At 34.0% G+C, this 22,467-nt stretch overlaps 1 protein-coding gene across 16 annotated transcripts in view; it reads left to right on the top strand.

Annotated features, from left to right (window-relative positions):
• PPIP5K2 (diphosphoinositol pentakisphosphate kinase 2) overlaps positions 1-22,467 on the top strand; it is a 72,982-nt gene that overhangs the window by 45,721 nt on the left and 4,794 nt on the right. For 2 of the 16 annotated variants that reach the window (XM_034656582.1, XM_034656583.1), the window contains exons 22-31: positions 2,531-2,638; positions 2,730-2,846; positions 5,184-5,351; positions 6,889-7,005; positions 7,677-7,850; positions 9,131-9,203; positions 10,752-10,871; positions 11,763-11,825; positions 15,303-15,443; positions 19,512-19,637. In XM_034656582.1, coding sequence (XP_034512473.1) covers positions 2,531-2,638; positions 2,730-2,846; positions 5,184-5,351; positions 6,889-7,005; positions 7,677-7,850; positions 9,131-9,203; positions 10,752-10,871; positions 11,763-11,825; positions 15,303-15,443; positions 19,512-19,637 — 1,207 coding nt within the window. Of the gene's footprint in view, positions 1-2,530; positions 2,639-2,729; positions 2,847-5,183; positions 5,358-6,888; positions 7,006-7,676; positions 7,851-9,130; positions 9,204-10,751; positions 10,872-11,762; positions 11,826-15,302; positions 15,444-19,511; positions 19,638-22,467 lie in introns of all 16 variants that reach the window. The other 14 variants (XM_019803626.2, XM_011229712.3, XM_019803633.2 and 11 more) reach the window with 11 other exon arrangements.

Below are 22,467 nucleotides of genomic sequence, written 5' to 3' on the forward strand. Positions count from 1 at the left end.
ACATAAGTGCATTAGTTGAGCTTTAATAAGAGAAATTGTAAAAAAAAAAAAAAATGACGCTTAATTAACAAGTCAAGAACTTACATATCCAGTAGTAATGATGGAATTGTTTGTTTTGGGGGAGGAGAACTACATCTCTTACGTGGTTCCTTTTTGAGTCTTACACTTATTTAGAAGGTGAGAGAAGTATGGAAGATACAGGAGCTGATAGAACAAGCCTATGGAACATTATAGTGAGCAGTGGATGAAATGGCAACAGATGAGGTTGGAGAGCCAGTGCCTTGAGAATCCTAAGGGGATTAGGAAGCCATTTTTAAGCAGGGAAGTAAATGGCTTTGGTTGCTCGTGGACCGCAGATAGTTTGGAGTAGGTAGGCAAAACACAGTGAGGAGGCTCTCTCGCAGTGATGTGAAGAAAGACAGAATTTAGACTACGGGAGCTTGTTGAGTATATACTGCATTCACCTACATGTTTATTTTTTATTTTTGTAATAATATATGGGTTCCATTTAATAGTAGCATATGTTATAGAAGTAGTTTTTATGAATTTGCAAGGCATTTGTGTTATTTGTTAGTTTAAAAATGTTTAAGATTTTACTGTCAAAAGAAAGGCAGACTGCCACGTGCAGCGCCTCATTTGGATGTTCAGCTACATTTTTAAAACAGAAGCTGAACAACTCCATTCTTTTAAAAATCGGCTTCCAGGATTTCAAAAAAATTTTTTTTCACATTAGTAAATACATGTAGTGTCTTTAATATCAATATGATGTCCCATTTTCTAATTTAAAAAATTAGTTTATTTGAACTGTGATTCAGTATTGCAGCTCATGTTACCTTCATAAGACCCTATAGCTAGTATACTTAAAACTTCGTTCAGTCTGTCCCCAGTTGAATTTTTTTATTTTTCAGTGTGAACTGGGTAAAATCTAGCTCTCCATAATAGAATTTTTCAAAAGGTATTTGTTAAGGAAACAAGATTATAAGTAAGATTTCAGGGAATATATTTAATAAGCCTTAATTTAAAAAAAAAGATTTTTATGGATTCTTTCATTTTAATTGTGTTCAGTAAGATGCTACTAAGTATTATCTAATTCCATATGTTCATTAGAACAGACCTAGCAGAACCTATAACTGCAACACTGAATTAGAGATTATTAGATGGTGTTCTTATTAATATAGGATCACAAAGTCTAATACATCTTTTCACTTATTGAAAATTTTTAGTATTTAATTTAAATCCATTATTTATGGTAATTCACATTTACTGAAACTCAAATGCTATGCCAATATTTTCCCTTACCAATTTTGAAAAAATGCATATATATCTTTGCACACATCCCTCCCCCAAATACACAGGCAGACATAGGCAAACACACAGATGCAGTTTTTTCTCTGGAGTGTTGCTTAAGTTGGGAGCAGCTGCTGTAATGGCTTGGCATTAGAGCATTTAGAGGTGTGGACAGTCATTTATTAAAATGATGCTAAGCACACATGGAAGAATACAAATTGTATGACGTATATTTAACTTTACTCTTCTAGAAGCTTAAAAAGGGGAATGCTTCCTCAGAGATATATAATGTCCTAATTGGGAAAGGAATACATGCTGGTTTTGGAGTTTTGTCTTTGTTTTTCTTTTTTTAATAAGTAATCAACATGTGGTCTTGTAAGTTTAGGCTTTTGTGTGTCAAATTTCATTTTTTAAAACCATACACATTTTCTATAGTCCAAAATACTGTATACTCCTTACTATATGCAAAAAAAATTGTTATATGCATTTATTTCTGAAGTTTATGACATAGGAAATGAAGGAAAATTATGTCATGTAGACCCTGTTGCCCACTGACTGTAGACTTTGTACATGGAGCAGCTTTACCTTTTCAGATAGAATTTTCTACTTTGAATGCTTGTAGTACATATTCTTTAGGACTCCTTTCTGTTCTGATGCTATGTGATTATATGTTTAAAGACCAATGATTATCTAAATGAAGATGGAGGAGTGATGAAGGAGATGGTAAAATTAATAGAACTTACATATGCCACCTCCTGCTGATTATTTTAAATACCACTGCAGCATAACGAGGTATATTTACCAATAAGCCTGTGTTACATACATTGACTATATGATAATGGGGAAAATAGCCCTACTCTTATAGGATAGTATTCAGCTCATGAAGCGTGATTCCACAATAGGCACTTCAGGACTTAAGGTTAACAACTCACTGCCCCTTCCCCTCAGAATACAATTGTGGGTTTGTATTTCAAGAGATTTTTATTTTCACTTTCTAGAAGCTATTTAAAAAGTTACCATTAGACTTTCTAATACTGCTGATAAGAGATTTTTGAAATAATTTACCTCAACATAAGTAAATATATCAAGACTTAAATATAGTTATTTTGGAAGGTTGAGCGTACACGTATTTTACCTTATTTGTGTGGTATCACTCAGGATTAAGCAAACTACCGTAATGCAAATAAAGTGACTTCCAAGTAAAGTGATATGAGAAAATGCTTACCATAAACCTTTTGTTCAGGAATCAAAGGATGAACAGTGGAAACGAGCTATGGATTACTTAAATGTTGTCAATGAACTCAATTACATGACTCAGATTGTGATCATGCTTTATGAGGATCCTAACAAGGTAACAAGAGTTCTTGATTTGTGTGTATTATCAGAGGTAAATGAATAGCCTGTAGTTTTTCATTTTGGAAATATTCTGTGATATTTTTTAGGATCTTTCTTCAGAGGAACGCTTTCATGTTGAATTACATTTTAGTCCAGGAGCCAAAGGATGTGAAGAAGACAAAAATTTACCATCTGGCTATGGATATAGACCAGCTTCAAGAGAGGTAATAAAGATGAAACTCTCAGTGTTTGGTTACTGTAGTTCTAGATTTTCATAATATTTCGGTAAGAATTTCCTGTTAATCTACTTCAATTCTTATCTCAGCTACTAAGTAGCAAGACTGTATAAGTTTCTTTATGTATGATTTGGGCAGACAACATTTCTAAGCATACAGGAATTTTATATTTTATTTAGATTTTTTGTATTTTTAAGACCAGTATTTAGAATGCTTAACTATAGTTTTGGTTCTGGTTTTGGTTGTTGTATTACTTGAGGACTAGTGCATGGTAAACACTGTGCTAATAAGCACTTGGTACAAATTATTGTTATTTTAATCCTTATACTAACCTTACAAAGTTAAATACGTATTCAATTTAAAACTTTTTACTAAATTATAATTCATATTGATAAATTATAAGTGTATAGCTTAATGGTGTATTACAGAATGAGCACGGTTATGAAACAGCCAGCCAGGTTTAGGTAGAATAATATCATCATTCCAAAAGACCCAATTGTGCCCCTCCCTATCACAACCTCCCTGTCTTCTCCTGAAAGATACCTATTATTATGAACTTTAGCACCATGTTTTAATTATACCTATTTTTGTGCTTTTTATAAACAAAATTGCAGGGGCGCCTGGGTGGCACAGCGGTTAAGTGTCTGCCTTCGGCTCAGGGCGTGATCCCAGCATTGTGGGACCGAGCCCCACATCAGGCTCCTCTGCTATGAGCCTGCTTCTTCCTCTCCCACTCTCCCTGCTAGTGTTCCTTCTCTTGCTGGCTGTCTCTATCTCTGTCGCATAAATAAATTTAAAAAAGAATCTTTAAATATAAATAAATAAATAAATAAATAAATAAATAAATAAATAAATAAAAGAAATTGCAGAACACATGCTTTTTGGGGGGTGTGGGTGGGTTCGGCTTCTTTCTTATGTTTATGAAATGTATCCATTCTGTTCTTCATTTTTGTTATCATGTAGGATTACATGGCAACAGTAAATATAAATAAATACAGTGCAGTGTGTTCATCTCTTCCACTTTGATCATTTGTTTTTAGTTCAGGCTGTGAAGATGAGTGCTTTCATGAACATTTTTATTCAAGTCTTTTGGTGAACATATGTACACATTTCTTTTGGATATACATCGAGGAGTAAAACTGCTGGGTCATAGGGTGCATATGTTCAAGTTTAGAAAATACAGTCAAATAGTTTTCTAAAGATACTGCCGTATCCTTGTCAGCACTTGGTATGATCATTATTTTTAATATAGCCATTTTGAAGAATATATAGTGATACCTTGTCATGGTTTAAATTTACATTATCCTCATGACCAGTAAGGATTGGCAATTTTCATATGTTTATTGACCATTTGGATATGCTTTTTTATGAAGTGCTGCTGGCTTAGACCAGCATGGTGTTGAATAGGAGGCACCTGGGTGGCTCAGTTAAGCATCCAATTTTGGCTCAGGTCATGAGCTCAGGGTTGTGAGAGTGAGCTCAAGTCCGGCTCCACACTAGGCGTGGAGCCTGCTTAAGATTCTCTCACTGCCGGGGCGCCTGGGTGGCACAGCGGTTAAGCGTCTGCCTTCGGCTCAGGGCGTGATCCCGGCATTATGGGATCGAGCCCCACATCAGGCTCCTCTGCTATGAGCCTGCTTCTTCCTCTCCCACTCCCCCTGCTTATGTTCCCTCTCTCGCTGGCTGTCTCTATCTCTGTCGAATAAATAAAAATCTTTAAAAAAAAAAAAAAAAAAGATTCTCTCACTGCCACCCCAAAAATAAATGCTTCTTCATTTCAAACTAAAGTAAAAAGTAATGTTCCAAAGAGAACATTTTGGGGGCGCCTGGGTGGCTCATTCGTTAAGTGTCTGCCTTCGGCTCAGGGTGTGATCCTGGCGTTCTGGGATCGAGCCCCGCATCGGGCTCCTCCACTGGGAGCCTGCTTCTTCCTCTCCCAGTCCCCCTGCTTCCGTTCCCTCTGTTGCTGCCTGTCTGTCTCTCTCTCAAATAAATAAATTAAATCTTTAAAAAAAAACAAGAAAAAAAAACAAAGAGAACTTTTTGGGATTTGGTTGAGATTACATAAGTTTTGCAGATCAATTTTGAGGGAAATAAACTTAGAGTAGAAGATCTTCTAGTCCAAGGACTTGATATATCTCTGAATTTATTTAGCTATTTTTATAGACTAATACTAGACTGTTGTAAAAATTCAGTTAATGTTGATTCATTTGAATCCGCAGACTTGTGTGTGTGCTTTAACTGACTTAACCAGTTGTTGGTTGAATTTATCATAAGAGACGCTTGCTTTATCTGAATTTTATATGTTGTACTCTTTGCCCACAGAATGAAGGCAGGAGATCTTTTAAAATTGATAATGATGATGAACCACATACTTCTAAAAAAGATGAGGTTGATCGTGCTGTGATACTGTTCAAACCTATGGTATCAGAGCCAATTCATATACACAGGAAGTCTCCACTTCCAAGATCTAGGAAGATGGCTACAAATGAAGTAAGTGTATGTGTCAGAGCATGTTTTTCATAAAATAAACTAACTATATTTTAATGTAACAGAAAAGAAAATACAGCTTTAATTATGGAGCTTGGGAACCTAACAGATTTTTTTAATTGTCAACTTTGCCTCTTTTTCTAATAAATATTTTAAAAATATAGAGCCTGTTAGGAAAGAGTTTAAGTTTTAAGAATCTGGAGCTTTATGTATAGTTTTCGTAACAAAGTTGAATAGACAGAGTAAAATAAGACCTTTCTAAGAACTCCATTTTTTTTTGTCCTGTCCCGTTAGGTTATTCTAATAAAGAACTTTTTTAAAAGCCTGATTTAATAGGCAGAGAATAATTTTCGCCTGAAAGTAGACAGGAACTGCCAGAAATGCTTCAACAACTGATTCCAATGACACTGTAGATTAAGATGTGAAATTCTAAGTTGTTAGCCTGATTGCAAAAATCAGTATAAGAATTTGAAAATTTGAGGAGATAGTTGAAAATTTTATCCTTTGTATTAAGATCTACAATTAAATAAGGCTAATTCTTATGTTCTCTAGTAGAATAACATTTAAATAACTACTAAAATAAGATTTAACAAGAAAGTTGAACAGTTGGAATATAGCTTGTTAAGCAAATCTTTAAAACCAGTATGCATTTTTATACTTCAAATACCTTTATTTTGGGTTATCTCTATTCTCTATAGGATGATTCTGCCAGCACTGATTGAGATTAGTGCTTATAAATGTTTTCTAAATACTCGAGTAACAGTATAGAGCAAGATTTTAAGAAAGAAACAACCATCAACTTTTACGTTAGAAAAATATTTTTGTTGATAATGAAATATGCCAAGTCATAAGAGCTAAGTATAACATTTAACTAGCAGTCATGAGTAAGAACATAAACAACAGCAAAACAGAATTATGCTCATTTCTGTTGCCCCAAATTATACAAACAAAAGTGCTTTATGATTCTCAAATTTCAAATAAATATGTGACCCAATTTGACAATGATGGATAGGAAAAAATCCATCAATAAATAGATTGTGGTAATTTTATACTGGAAATCATATGCTAGTTAGGGTTTCTATGATTGTGATATTGTAAGTTAATTATAAAAGAGGATGACTAACAGCTGTAGAATTTGGGACTGTGTTCTATACAGCTTAATTTAAAAATGGGAAACCTGGGGTTATGTTCAGGTATCTTTAATTTCAGAAAATCGGGAAATGGCATATTAATATAACTTAAACTACCATCTGTGTGAGGGCAGTGATTTTGAGGTTGTTGTACAAAGCAAACTGCAAATTAATCAGATTGTTCAAAATTTTGCCATTAAACCTTCTGCACTCCAAAAAGCTTATAACACTGATACAGCCAAATGTGTTGTGAGTCTTCATTTTGCAACACATTTGTATTTGACAAAATCACTGCCCTTTGTTAATTCTTAAGACGCAGAACACATTTATAAACCTTTTTCTCATAAATACTTACATAGTTGCTTTCAAGAGATTATTTCTATGCCATGCTAAACTTTTACTTCCATAAGGTAAATTATTCAAGTAAAACCTTGAAGACTTTTTCCAGCGTCCACCATCTCCATGGATATCAGAAGTTTGTACTTCCAAAAGACACACAGAGAAAAAGACTATTCTCTTCATTTTGTGCAAGTAGATTTTACTCTGTCCTCACTGTCTGAAACCTGAACATGCAAACATGTAAATGATAATGTTTGCTGCATGTTTTGCTTACTGAACTCTATAAATAATCTTTGGAGGGGGTAATCAAATAAATAGCTTGAAAGTGGAAACAAGTGCAATTTGAACCCATCTTACCTCTCTTTTTTTAAATGTCTGGCAGATAGGTTTTCTTTTCTACATCATATACATTGAAACTTCTTTAACCCTTTGCACAATCCTTTAGTGCTTTGGGTTGGAAGGTTATCCAGTATAGCACAGAATGTCTTGAATATTTAAAATTAAGCAGAATACTTTTATATTTTAAAAATTACTAAGACAGAAAATTGTTAAATCTTTCCAGTTTTAAGAGAGAAGGGACAACTATTAAGCAGTATAAAATTTTGTATATTGAAAATAAGGTAATTCTTATAATTATTATCACATTCAATTAGATTTCTAAGTCATTCCTATGAATTTCTCAAGTATTTGAAATATTTGGCTCCCAAATTACTGTTTAATAGTTTTTTAAAAATTGATAAACAAATGCAAACAAACTGTATTTTTTTTTCTTTCTGATCATTTGGCTCTGTTGTATCTAACTTTGCATGCTCTGCTTTTTTTTTTTTTTTTTTTTTTTTGCCCCCTTTCTCACTTCCAGGAAGAGAGCCCCCTGAGTGTGTCTAGCCCAGAGGGTACTGGTACCTGGCTGCATTATACCAGTGGTGTGGGTACTGGGCGTCGAAGACGCAGATCAGGGGAACAAATCACTTCTTCCCCTGTCTCCCCCAAATCATTGGCTTTCACATCCAGTATTTTTGGCTCATGGCAACAGGTTTTTAAACTTTACTTCATTAAACATTTTCCTACCTGCATTCAGAGCAACAAACAGCTGTCTTTGAGGACATCTAATCCCTTATATTTAACATCAGAGTAAATCCTTCTGTATTTTAATTTTCAGTTCATTTAAAAATGCTTGTGATACCTGACAATATTTGAGAGAAAGAAACCTCTTACGTTGCATGCATTTAGGATTTTTACTGGGAGGCTTTCAAATATCCAGGATTTAAAAATTAATAAATTTTGCATTCCTGGAACTTTAGTGTGTTAAGAAAAAATTTTAAAAAGGAAAGAAATCTTTTTTGACATAGTTGTCCTTTAAAACATTCGAAACAAAATTACATAATTTGATGCTAAGAAAATTTAATAATCTTTTCCCCCATAATTGAAAAGTTAGATTCCATTTGGAATTTGCTGAGAATATGAACATTTTTTAAAATATCAAAATGTATGTGGTCCTGTGTTAATTAGCAGGGTACACTAATATTAATTGTTTTCTCCCTCACTATTCCATCATTATCTGGAAGTATCTAAGGGATACATACAGAGTGGGGTTTTTTGAGTTGTAGAATATTTTAATGCTCTCTTTATATGAGGATGCAATGTATAGATGCCCATCAGTAATATGGGCCAAAATAAGAGGACTTCAGAAGGACTTTCTGTGATGACATTTGGAAATTTAAAAATACTAGGGGTTTTTGGATTTTTTGTTCTAAGAATGGAAGGTCTGCTGTTACACATGACTTTTCCAAGAATTTCAGCAATTTCCTTTTGGAAATATAATGCATTTGATTATAGGAAAAGGGATTATGGTATCCATTAAGGCTGTGAATATTTAAAGGTTACTCTGATAAAGCCCATGCATGGATCAGTAATTGTATGGTGACCTCAACAGTCTCTGTCTGTCTTTTCTTTTGTTTGTGATTGTTTTTCCTCCCCCCTTCAAATACAGGAGCTGTTTAAGAGTGGGCATTTGGCTTCTTTTAAGAGTGAAATTCTATCAATCTATTAATTGTTTCTTTTCATCTGTCTTGTTTGATACATGATATTTCATTCTGAATGCCTGCTTCGCACCACTTCATTGCAAGGACTTCATATGAAATGGACTCCCTTCAGAAGGGGATCTTGCATGATCTTTCATGTTTTATGTATTTCTACTAATATTTATCATACAGCTTATTAACCTTTGTCTGTCTGGAACAGGCTGCAAATGAAGTATGGACTTTTGAATTGATTTTACTGTTTTACCTCATTTATTTTGCTTTCCTTGCACAGGTTGTATCTGAAAATGCTAATTACCTGCGAACACCAAGAACTCTTGTGGAACAGAAGCAGAACCCTACTGTAGGTATGTGGTCTAAAGGAAATTATATTCCAGACCTTCTTCAACTCACTCTTTTGCACACATGTAAAACTCTTCAGTGATGAAAGCATGACCAAATGCTATGCTTTAGTTTTTATTTAACATATGCTAATTTAAAAATGTTAAGTTGTACATCTCAAAGTATACAGTAAAGTTTCAATAAAATGAACAAGAAATAGCATTTGATTTGATTTATAACTGTTTTGACTGTCCGCAGTGTAAACTACTTAGTCCAATTGCCAATGCTAGTTTTTAATCTTGTATTCTATAAGTTAAAATCCCAGAATGTTTTAATTTAGGATGAAACTTCATTTTTCCCAGTTGATAAAATTGTAAGTATGCTATTGCATACAAAAAAGAACCTTCTTTTCTGATAAAAAAAAATTTTTTTTAAGTGGGGAGTGTTTTAAACCCTTCTCGGTGTATTAATTTTCCTTTTGACTATCTCCTAAGGAAAACCAAAGCAAAACTAATGCATAGGGGCAGTTGTTACTCATTATTGACCTAGAGAACATAGTTGGTTCTTTGCAAATAGTGTTACAAAGCAACATTGAAAAAGACCTTCTAAACTTATTAGTTTTAAGCTCATTGTTGATAAACTATATGAGATAATAGCATAGTATTTTCTCTGTAAATAGTTGTCTAAATAGGTTTAATAAAAGCATAAATAAGGTTCAACTATTTATGTACTTTAATCTACATACTAAGTATATGAACTGTTTGTTGTTGCCTATTTACTCGAGGATCTTCTTTAGTTAATTACATATAATTATGTTGATAGCTTTGAATATTCCCACATTATCTTCCTTTATGTATCATAATGTATTTGATAGAAAATCATTTAAACTTTACCAAGTGGTAAAAGTTTTCCTTGGGTATAAAGACTTTTGCTACAAATTAAGCATCAGTTTATACTGGCTGTATTTTACTTGCTAATAATGTGTTTTGTGGGGTTTTATTAATTAAGATCTAAAGTCATTTAAGTATTAGAAAGTTAAGGTGATTTAGGCCTGGATAACCTACAAGGAATTGTTCTCACGTGGTCTTCTCACAGATTAGTAGGCTTTAATTTGCTTTATTTCATAACATACATTGATGATTCTTAACTCAGTGGTATCAGAAAAGATTCTTCATTTATAGACATCCATTAAAAAACATTGATTATGACTAGATTTGTGCTCAGGAGGGGTTTTTTTATATGACCTGTTCATGCAAACTGACAGAATCCCTTATCAACCTGAATTAATTCCTATGGTAGTATTTTTAATACTTTTAATATGTATATGTCTAATTATGGTGTAGGCATATTATTTTCCTCAAAGGCAACATTTTTATCCAGTGTTAAACACCCTCATTTGTACATATGATAAATGGTGGTGGTGATTATATTAGAGTTGACATACAAGCAAATTGTGAGTCTATTCAAGGCACTGCCAGATAAGTGTGGTAAGCCGTGTTATTGCATGCTGCATGAATTCCCAATGTGAATGGAAGAACACCCGTTGTGTATGTATTTTCTCTAACTCCCATCAGGGTCTCACTGTGCGGGCCTGTTTAGCACCTCGGTGCTCGGGGGTTCTTCAAGCGCACCTAACCTACAGGATTATGCTCGTACTCATCGTAAAAAGCTGACTTCTTCTGGCTGCATAGATGGTATGTGCACACACGCACACACAGATTCATATCTACACCCATGCACACACCCATGAGCATACAGTGCTTCTCAAAGGCAAGCCTAAGTCCACTGACTGATTCGAATGGAATCCTAGCACCCTTTGATGACACCTAGCGCCTAAATGACAGTCACTGCTCACTTATCCATAGCTTGGATCCATGTTTCATCTAAGACTTGATTGTAGTTAGACATACAGTACCTATTCAATAAATAGTTGGTTGAAATGTGAAATTTAGAACTGCATCATATGTATTGGTCTTTTAGACAGTCAGTAAGCCATATTATAAAGAATAAGTCTTTCTTTGATCTTTTAAACTTTTGTTCATTCTTATCCCTCATTTTACTTACTGATAGTGATCTAAATGAAATAAAGTGAACGGAATGTTTATAAGTAGAAGTAAATATTTTGGCAGTATTTTTATAAAAATAAACATAGGATGAGAATATTTTAGAATCCCTAGTTGGAGAGCCTCTCACTCTTGTTAAAATACCTTAAGTATTAATATTCAGATTGTCTGTTGAGGCTCATGGAAGCTTGTGCCTTCTGTTAATAGGAGTGCTTATTAGCCCTTTCAGGATTAGCTTTATTTAAAACTTTTTCTCATATAGCCACAAATTTACTTATGTCAGTAAAACATGGATTTACCAGAATTGCTGGCTCATCCTGCTTTTCTTTCTTTTGTATATTTCATTAAACACTTTGCCTCTATCATCAAGCCATTTTACTTTTAACCAGTACCGTCTCTCATTCCCTTCTGCATGTCACCTAATTCTAACCTCCTTATATATTTGTTTTTTCCCTCTTTTTTTAAGTGTTCTTCTTTTGGTAGCTGTTACGAATTTCAGGTACCTGTTTTTCTCTTTCTCAGACGCCACACGCGGTTCTGCTGTTAAAAGGTTTTCTATCTCATTTGCTCGACACCCAACCAATGGTACGTTTTGCTTTTATTTTAAAAGATACTCCCCTGCTTCATCCGTTTTTTTATTTTTCTTTTATTTCAAACTGTGGGGTATACAGTATCATTCATTTCTCCATTCTTAATTTCAGTTGGCATATAATTCCAACTTAATCTCCCGAAACATTGATACTGTCTAGCTCCCTTTTTCAGCTGTAATTTACACAATCATTTAACATCACTCATCAGACTTTTCAATGACCACAATGATGATGAGTTTTAATACTCAATTAGCACCTAAAAATCCCTTCTAATTTCTGAAGTGATCAGTCTACACAAATTTTAAAAATATGACAATTAGTATTCTTTGTTTTCTTTTTCATTCTTAATCATTTTAATGTTTTTTTCTTCCTAATTTGTTTTCTGATCACATGGTTGTTTTATTGAGTTACTTAATAAAAATACAGAGCCACAGTTGTCAAAGAGCCAAATGAGATGTATCTTTGAAAAGTTCTTGGGAACTAGGAGATGCAGATTTCACTGTGTAACATCATTTATCTGTGGCTCTTTCTCTAAAGCAAAACTCAGTTTTGGTCTGAAGCACTCTGAAAACTTCATCTAGCATTCACTTTGTTCTCATGTGGCAGTATGGTTTCCTATTGTCAAGCAACTGATTTTTTTTTGGTACCACTGCTTTTTGTTAAAATTTGGAGCACTCACAACAGGAAGAAGACTAAGCTAAAAATCTGGAAAGATAGTTCAATTAAATTCAGTTTCTGAGGCTGAACAGTGAAGTGTTTCATGGCCATTGTTTATAAACTTGAGTCGTTGCACTATTACAGCTTTCTTACACAGAACTTGTTCTTCTGGGACAAAAGGAGTATTTACTGATCATTTTTAAATAATCGAGGATGAAAGAAATTAAAGAAAACATACTGGTTTTTGCTTTTATCCCCTGGAATTTTTTTTTTCTTTTTAACAGCAAATAAATCTTTCAAAAACTCGAATCAAGTCTTTCAAAAATGTACATGAAACTAAAGGATTAAACACAGCTTATAGTCATTTTCCCCTTTCTGGATCCTTTAACAGCACACTTAAGTAACAGTGCACTAAATACTTCCTGGAGGTGGAGTAAGAAGATCTCATCCTCAAGAGAAAACTTAGCCTTAAAGCCTAATGTGCTTTCCCTCCTTTGTAGCTCTAAATGCTACTTTCTGAAGAAAAAGGTCCTTATTTGATACAGCTGCAGCTTCTAAAGAACGCACATACTTAAGAACCTCTTAGAAGAAAAACCAAAGTCACAAGAAAAACAGAAGCCACAAAATTCTAAGAAGAGACATTGCAGGTTTAAAACTGACTATAGTTTTTGTGTGGAATACTTATGTATTTATAGCCAGTATTGCAAGTTTTTTATAGGACAAATCTGTGTTTACTGAAGCTTTAAAAAAAAAAAAAGTTTGTTAAATTTAACAGAAAATAGAGTGACTTTATATGCCTTTGGCTAAGACTTTTTTTTTTAAATGTGGGTTTTCCACACGTGTGACTTAATGCATGTAAAATGCATTCTTTTCAACTCTAGAAATGTGTCTTTTGGGTTTTCAAGGTTTTTTTTTTTCTTTTTTATACTGTGTTGTCTTATCTGTCCTTTGAATTGTCATTTGACTCTTTCACTTTTTATTTCCCCTAACTTTTATGTTATTTCCATCTTAATACGTACCATGGACTTACCCCTCCCTTCATCTTTAGTTCAAGGAACATGGTGAAACAAGTATCTTCTGACAGTGCTTTACCTTATTTTCTGGGCCTCTGTGCAGAACACCTACACCTCTATAGGTGCTGGTCCGTTTCCTCTGTGGAATGTCTAGGCTCCAGTGGTATGTTCTTATAGCTTCTAAACATGACGGCAGGGTGGCTTTTTAAATTGCTGCGCTAACCCTTTCATTGTGCATTAAATACAAAGTTCACTAAAGATAAGTGGGGAAATATGTCACCAGAGGAACTTGTTATATTGTTGTTTGCCTGTTAGGAAATCTAACAGGCAAATGCAAGAAAATAGTTGTTAACAAAACACTTAGAAAACATTCTGACAAAAGGATAAAAAAAACCCAAAAACAACCCGCATTGTTAAGTTTACTGCAATGCAAAGAAAGGGTTTGCGTGTATTTGCATGAATCTTGTACTTTAAAAAAATGGAATACTTGTGCAAGCCTAATTTTTTTAGTGCTTAATTTAGGTGCTTTAGCTGCTGTTATGGTACAGTTTCTGTTTTGTTTTGTTTTTGAGTATATGTAATGTTCCGTCATGCTTTGGTTTGCACCTGAAAATCAAACATACCAGTTTTATAAACCTTTTTGTTATTTTCATGGGAAGATTAGATTCTCTTTCAACCATAGTTTCCCGGCTTCAGCCAAGACTTAGGCAGTTCTCGGGTCACTCTTTTCTCCCCAAATTAAGAAAATATCAGCCAATGTTAAAATGAGCACATACCTATTGAACCAGAGAGTTTGGCAGTCTATTCAAGTTTAATTAATTTTTACTTTTTATCTAATAATATTAGGCTTTACATAAAATCTTAATTTAAGTATTAAAAGTATTTCCCTTGAAGGAAAATTAGTTTGAGTTTCGGGAAGAGTAGATGCAGAAGGACTTGTCATTTCAGTTGTGTATGAAAGCAATTTTAAAAGCCATTCAGTTGAATAAAGTTTAAATGAACAGGCAATTTTTTTAAAAAGCAAATAACCTATGTCCTATTTGTTTTAAAAAATAATGTAAATTGAAACATTTTTGTTTCACTGATGGTATTAATATATATGTATGCATGATTTGTTTCATGAAATTTTTGTATTTCTGTGCCATTGTTGAATGCAAACATGTCTGTATTTTGTATTACTTTTTACTTGGCCTGACTTTACTCAGCTAGCAATTTCAACAATAGAATTATTGAATTAATTCAATAAAGGTAGGTAAAATGTGTTTTGAAATTTCATTTTCAGCATAAATGAGTGAATGTTGTTTTCAGGTCACTCTAGAGAGTATCATTGGCCTTGGTATGACTAGAAAAGCTATTTTAAATCACTCTTTACAAGCAATTACAACATAATTATTCTTCAACAGAAGTTAATTTTAGCATTCTGGCATCAGGGACACATCCTGGTATTAATTTATTCACCTATCAAGTAGACCTGATTTTTTAAAATAAAAACTGAAACAATGTAATGTTTTCTGTTTTTTCCCCCAGGTTTTTTCTTTAAGTATCCTTCTTAGATTGTACCAAAATATAGAATGAAATCGTGTGCATGCTGTACTATGTGATTACATTTAAAATGCAATCTTTGTCACATCTTGTTCCAATCCCATATCGCATAGCATCTGGTGTCATGACTTCCGAGATCTCATGTGTTTGCATGTGATAGATTGGAAAGACCTAACCCATACAGTTCTAAGCAATGGTCATCTTCCTTCTTGATTAATGATTTTTTAAATATCCAAATTTTTTTCATTTCTTTTTTTCAGGCTTTGAATTGTATTCCATGGTGCCATCTATTTGTCCTCTAGAGACTCTTCACAATGCCCTGTCTTTAAAGCAGGTGGATGAATTTCTAGCTTCCATTGCTTCTCCATCAAGTGAAGTTCCACGGAAGACCCCTGAAATTTGTAGGAAAATTCTTTTTATTATTATTATTATTATTATTATTATTATTATTATTATCATTTTGTGGCAGATATTATCTGAATATAAAAAGAATTACAACAACAAACTCAAGTAGCGGTAGTGAATAGAATTTTAGGAGAAAGGGGGGTATAAAGGAACATTATTTGGAATTCTTCGGTCTAATTACTATGCAGTGTGCCACTTTTCTTGACTCCTCCCAAAAATCTTTTTCCTTCCAAAAAGGAAAAAGAAAAATCTAAGACCCAGCAATAGAAGTCAACAATAGAGAGGCATGGTCTTTTTTTCACGTTCTTATCATGTATCATTTTATAATAAGCTTTTTAAAAATTACAAAATACCATTTGTCACTAACCCACACATGCACACGTGCCCATCCCCACAACACCTTTGTACATAGTCATACTGATTGAGACAGAGCTCTTGACTAAAGAGAGCAAATTAGGACAAAAGGGTTTTCAAGTTATGTTCTTCAGAAAGTATTTTGAAAAGGTTCATTCATTGTGTGAAGAAGAGGGATTCATACCTCAGTAAGTTTGGGAAACTGTATATTATATCCCACCTCCCTCTGGAGAGATAGAGTGACATTACTGTAGAAATAGCTAAGGTTCTTCTGTAAGGAAAGCTGTATACCCAGATTTTCTAAAACTTATTTTTTGAGAAAACACATTTTTGGTGACACATTTAAACATTCTGTAGCATTATTGTAAGGGACATCATTTTGGGAAACCTTTAGGGCTACCTTTTTTTTGGTGTGAGGAGTCAGCTGACTGCTGTCATTCTCAGCTCTATGGGATCCGTCAGCACGTTGGAATTTCCAGTTTAGGAAGCATCCAGTTTGGGGAGAGCATGCTCTGCTCTGTTAAGAATCTTGCTAGGGGGGCGCCTGGGTGGCAGAGCGGTTAAGCGTCTGCCTTCGGCTCAGGGCGTGATCCCGGCGCTACGGGATCGAGCCCCACGTCGGGCTCCTCTGCTGGGAGCCTGCTTCTTCCTCTCTCCCCTCCCCCNCTGCTTGTGTTCCCTCTCTCGCTGGCTGTCTCTATCTCTGTCAAAAAAAAAAAAAAAATCTTAAAAAAAAAAAAAAAAAAAAGAATCTTGCTAGGGCTAGTCACATCTTTGGAAAGTCACAGACTTTCAATGTATACCTTTTTCCTTTGCATAAGGTGTATACTGTACGTCTGTTGCTCTGAAGAATGAAATTGGAGCTCTTGGAATGAAACCCACCTTCATGTGTTGCTGTTATCCTTTTCCCTTTTCTGGCTACCACACTGTATTATTCTAGAGAGTTCTGTTCACACTGTATTCTGTCTGAATGGTGCCCCCTGCATTTCTGCAGTATAGTGGCCTTCCCTTTTCTTCCACTCTGGTAGTAGAGGTCAACATTGGATCATTAACGGTAGTGGAGAGATATCTGGGCATTCTACAATACTTTAGGAATGGTTTTAGGCAGTAGGTTTTCACTTCAAAATTTGCACATGAATGTATCTGATTCTGAGAACTGATAATACTCCAAATGAAATAACTTCTCTGAGCTGTGACGTCAGAGTGAGGAGAACGAAGCATGTTCGTCTCCCTTTCTTCCCTGTTAGCTGATAGAATGGACAGTGCTTTTCATCAGAATGGAGTAGAGAACCTGAATGAATTCTCATTTCCCCTCACCCCCTTTATACTTGATGTTTCACTTCTTTCCTGGGGTAAGGATTTATAATCTTGAAATAGAGATGAAAGAAAGATTCTAGGGGCGCCTGGGTGGCACAGCGGTTAAGCATCTGCCTTCGGCTCAGGGCGTGATCCTGGTGTTCTGGGATCGAGCCCCACATCAGGCTCCTCTGCTATGAGCCTGCTTCTTCCTCTCCCACTCCCCCTGCTTGTGTTCCATCTCTCGCTGGCTGTCTCTATCTCTCTGTCAAATAAATAAATAAAATCTTTTAAAAAAAAAAAGAAAGAAAGAAAGATTCTAAGTAAATTAGAATTTAGGATAGATATCAATGCTATTTAGACTTAGAAGATTTTCAGTGAATGACTTAAGGGAAATAGCAGTAATGACATGTTTGTTTTGGAGAGAATTGTGGAATATTCACAAAAAGATCATCTTTGAAGATATATTCTGTGTTGCTGCTAGATTATGTTAGCTTTATTTCTGTGGTTAGTGAATTCAGTTTATCAGAGTACATTATTGAGGTATATTAATGAAATGAAGGACATTAAGTTCCTTTTCCAGTTCAGATTAGCTCTTCTCTGTATCATGGATACAAGTTGTACCCCAAGCCCTGTAGCTCTCTTTTTTTTTTTCCATGTAGCTCCCTTAAAATTTCATGCCATTTCTTACTAAGGGAACTAGATGAGAATGTAAATGCAGTTAATGCAGTTCATCGAACTGAATAAACCTTGGAGTCCGTCTGGTTCATTAGTCTTCAATCTGTATGCCCAAGAGCTTTTGGAGGTTCCATGAGGAAGAGGATACTGAGTGGTTAGGCCTTATGTCTTGCATGGCTGCGCCAACCGGAGTATCTGATTTGCATTCATTTTAAGATTTCATTTAGGAAAAATTTATTGCTTGAAGAAAAAAACTTAGACACCATTGAGGAAATCAAGTAGTTAGTGGTCAAGCAAGACTAAAACCTAGGTCTTTGAAAGTGTATGGTTTTTTAGTTCTTTTTGAATAATAAAGAAAATAGATGCTAATTATAATAAAAGTTCTCTGAATCCTGTATTTTATACTGTAACTGCAGAATTAATAGTAATCACAGTATATTTACATTATTTATACTTAATTCCCTGAATTGTCAAGGAATTAGCATCATAATATAGACTATATTGATTTTGTCCTGTTTATATAACGAAAAAGCTGACATTGTTAATCCTCTGTCATTTCAGAAAGGCTTTTCCTCACTTAGGACAAAACTGATCAATTTTGTGGTAACTTGTAGATAACTTAAAATGGGACACTAACAGTACCAGATGGGGGGGAAAGTGTGGAAATGCTAATTGGATAAGTTAGAGATTGATGATAACAGGATAAAATATGCAAGCAGGAAAGAGCTTAGTAGTGGTGTAGTGTTTTACATGGTACTTTAGGGATTTTTTTCATTTTTTGTGTATTATGTCATTAATGACTACTTAGAGCTTCTGCCATTGGGATTTATATTCATTACTTTAGATAGATATCAACCATCTAGGCACTGTTGCTATAATTGGCCCTCATATTTATTTTTCAGAGACATGATGTTTATTGCTATCAGGTCCTCCCCCAAAATTGCAAAAACAGGCAAATCTGTTGTTTGTTAACTCTCCACCTCCTTTCAGTTAGGAACTCAGAAACTCATACCTGTAGCTCTCCTGTTCTGGCCTATCGTTTCCCAGAGGAACTCATACTTAAGAATTATCTCTTAATTTTCCTCTTCACATCTCTTAATTGCTCCACCTTGATTAGAAAGAAAAAAAAATCTTTAAAATTCCCTTGCATTAAACTAAATCTCAGCTAGGTAATAAGGGAAGACAATCTGATTTATTTTATTACTTATAATTTATTAGTTTATTAAATGTAATAGTTTAATAGACCATAGTGTTCAAAAATTAACCGTCCCTGAATCTCTGCTTTGTATTCTTAAGAGAAAAACAATTTGGGACCCTGTCTTTTTTTTTTTTTTTTTCCCCTTTCTTTTTTCTTTATCCTTTTTTTTTTTTTTTTTTTTTAACCAGGCAGTAAAACTGTCATAAGCTCTCTGCCATCCCTTAAGAATCTGAGTTTCTATCAGGGCAAGATAAAATTATGTCTGTTGAACTATTCTTGTTGGCATACCTTTAGCAAATACTGCTAAATGCTTATTATTTATAGTAGAAACAGAACATCTATTTGGCTAAGAGCACGAGAGAACTTTTTATAAGAAAGGTGATTTTGCTGAATTTACTCTTTAAACCTTACATTGTCTATTTTCTCCTGTAATATATATTCATAAGTCCACTAAATATGTCATTAAAAATTTCTAAAGTGTAAGGATTTAGCAGGAAATTATTGAACTGCCATATCTGGTGTTTTTTTTTTTTTTCAGCCTCTACAGCTTCACGTTCCAGTCCAGTAATGAGAAGAAAAATATCTTTAAATACATATACACCTGCAAAGATCCTCCCAACACCACCAGCTACCTTAAAGAGTACGAAAGCAAGCAGCAAGCCAGGTTAGGACTGTGTGTGAATTTCTGGATTCTGTATAGCAATTAGAGGAGTAATAATAACTTGCTTTTTGAGTTCAAAATCTGTTTTTAAGAAGGATCATTACAATTCCTAGAGTTAAAAACTGTTATTGTAGTCTGTTGATGTATTTGTATTTTTTATCTGTTGTCTCTCCCACCCCTGTATCTGTTAATAAAATATATTTCATACTTAACACTTTTCTGCAAGCTAACTTATGAACTCTTCTTGCTTTTCTTTTGAGCCTAGGCATTATTTTAGTCATTTTATATGAAATTTTTTTCTCTTTCTTTACAGTGTCTTAATTCTCCATTCTCGGTCTACTGATATGAATACCAAATTCAGCTATCTTTTATCAGCTTTTTTTTTTTCTTCTTCTTTTTTTTTTTTTTTAAGATTTTATTTTTTAAGTAATCTCTACACCCAACCTGGGACTTAAACTCACAACCCCAAGATCAAGAGTCATGCTCTACCAGCTGAGCCAGCCAAGCACCCGGACTTTTTTCTATTTTTACTTTTTGGCATATGTGATTGATCCTTCCAGAAATCTTACCTTGTTCTGACTTCTGCGATGTACTGTGTCTTGGTGCTCTTTCCCTTTATCTGATTCTTCTCCTCTTCTTGTTTGACAGTCCTTCTTCTTCCTACTTTCCTGTGCCAAAAAGGGCATTCAATGGTTCCCTTTTTTCTTACCCTATACTTGTTTTCTTCAAAGAATTCTAGATAGCGCCAAGGTTTTGACTGAATCCTCCCTGGAAATCTCCTAATTCTTTTCCTCATGTCAGTGCTTTCAAATATTCTTTTGGTTAAGAGTTTGTGCTTGGGAGTGGGAGGAACCTAGGTTAAAATCTCAGCTCTACTATCTGTTAGCTATATGATCTTGGGTAAGTTACTTAACTTCTCTGATCCTCAGTTTCATAGTCATAAAATCAGGGTAATACCTCTTTTAAAGGTTGTCAGAAATGAATCCAATAATATATGTAAAGTACTTGACATGCACAGTAAACACTCATTAAATGTTAGCTGCTATTGTTGTTATAGTGTTGCCAAACTGTTCTCTTCACTTCCCCCAGATAAATCCCTGTGACACTCATGTCATTTTTCTTCTTCTAAAATGTTCTCCCCTTACTTCCCATTCTTCCAGACCCAACCCAGCCCCCTCCACTGGTGATGTATTTATATGATTACCAAAACAAGAACTCTGATGACACTCTACTACTGACTTGATATTTATACCTAATTATAGCTCTGTCATATTATCAGTCCTTATAAGTTAAAGGCAATATCTTAAATATATTTAAACTTAGTACATTTTAAATGATCAGAATATGCAGGTACAGACAACTGAAAAAGCATCTTAGTTATAAGTTATGGTGTATTCCATATACATTTCAAAGCTAACATTTATATCGTTTTTTTATGCTGCAAAGCACATTTTTACTCTTACATTTCTAAACATGGCCCATGGCCATGCCGTTATGGATGAAAAAGTTGCAGAGGTTGTGACTTATCACTGTTCACATAACTAGTAATTGGTAGACCTAGGGTTTGAATACTGTTTGAATCATGGTACATTGTTGTTCTCTAATTTCATATTAGACGCACAATAAATGCATTATTTCATTAGCATTTTTAAATAGTAACGGTCATTATATTTGACTTTTCAAATATAACATAAACCAATAAAAGCCAGTCTTGCATTTCTGGGATAAACCCTTTGTGGTCATGATGAATAATTTATTTATATGTTGCTGGATTCAGATTGACTTGGAGGATTTGGGCACCTGCATTTGTGAAAGATAGTGATTGACCCGTAGTTGTTTTTGTTTGTTTTCTTGTTTTTTGTTTTTGTAATGTCTTTAAGATTTTGGTATCAGGTTGATGTTGGCCTCATAAAATGATTTAGGAAGTATTTCTTCCTCTTTCTATTTTTTGAATGAGTTTTTGTAAGATAGTGTTTCTTAAATTTTGTTAGAATTTTCTGTTTCATTTTAGTGATGGCTTTGATAACTTGTATTTTTCAAGGAATTTGTTCATTTTATCTAAGTTGTCACCTTTCTTGTTACTTTATCTTTTTAATGAATGTGGTAATAACTTCCATTATTCATGATACTGATAATTTGTGTTCTGGTTTTTTTTCTTCATTACTTTCACTAGGAATTTATCCATTCTGTTGGTGTTTTCAAAGAATTAGATTTTAGCTCTTTGCTTTATATTTCATGGATTTCTGCTCTTGAATATTTTCTTACTTCTACTTACTTTGGGTTTACTTTTATCCCCTGTTTCTAGTTTCTTAAATCACTTTTTGTTAGACATTTCTTTCTTGTTATATAAACATTTAAAGCTGTAAGTTTCCCTCTTTTAGCTTCATCTCACAAAAGTTACATTTTATTTTCATTCTCATTCAGTTAAAAATATTTTCTAATATACTTTGTGATTTATTGTTTGAGTAATGGAGTATTTAGAAACATATTGGTTAATTTCCAAATATTTGGGGGTGGGGATTTGAATATCTTGTTACTAATTTCCTTGTTTCATTGCATTGCAGTTACAAAACATACTGTTTTGTAACATACACTGATTGCACTCTTTTAAATGTGAAACTTTTTTTTAATGGCTTACCATTTGGACTTGGTACATCTTAAATCTACCAAGAGCACTAAAAAAGAACTTTTATTCCATAGTTCATTGATAGAATGTTCTATTAGTACCCGTTAGGTCAGAATTGCTGATCATCTTATTCAGATCTTCTGTGTCTTTGCCGTTTCGAGGGGTGGGGACATGTGCATGGGAGGAGAGATTCTCATTGTTGTATCA

This window comes from Ailuropoda melanoleuca, chromosome 3, assembly GCF_002007445.2.
Source record: "Ailuropoda melanoleuca isolate Jingjing chromosome 3, ASM200744v2, whole genome shotgun sequence".
In the NCBI taxonomy this organism is placed as follows: Eukaryota; Metazoa; Chordata; class Mammalia; order Carnivora; family Ursidae; genus Ailuropoda; species Ailuropoda melanoleuca.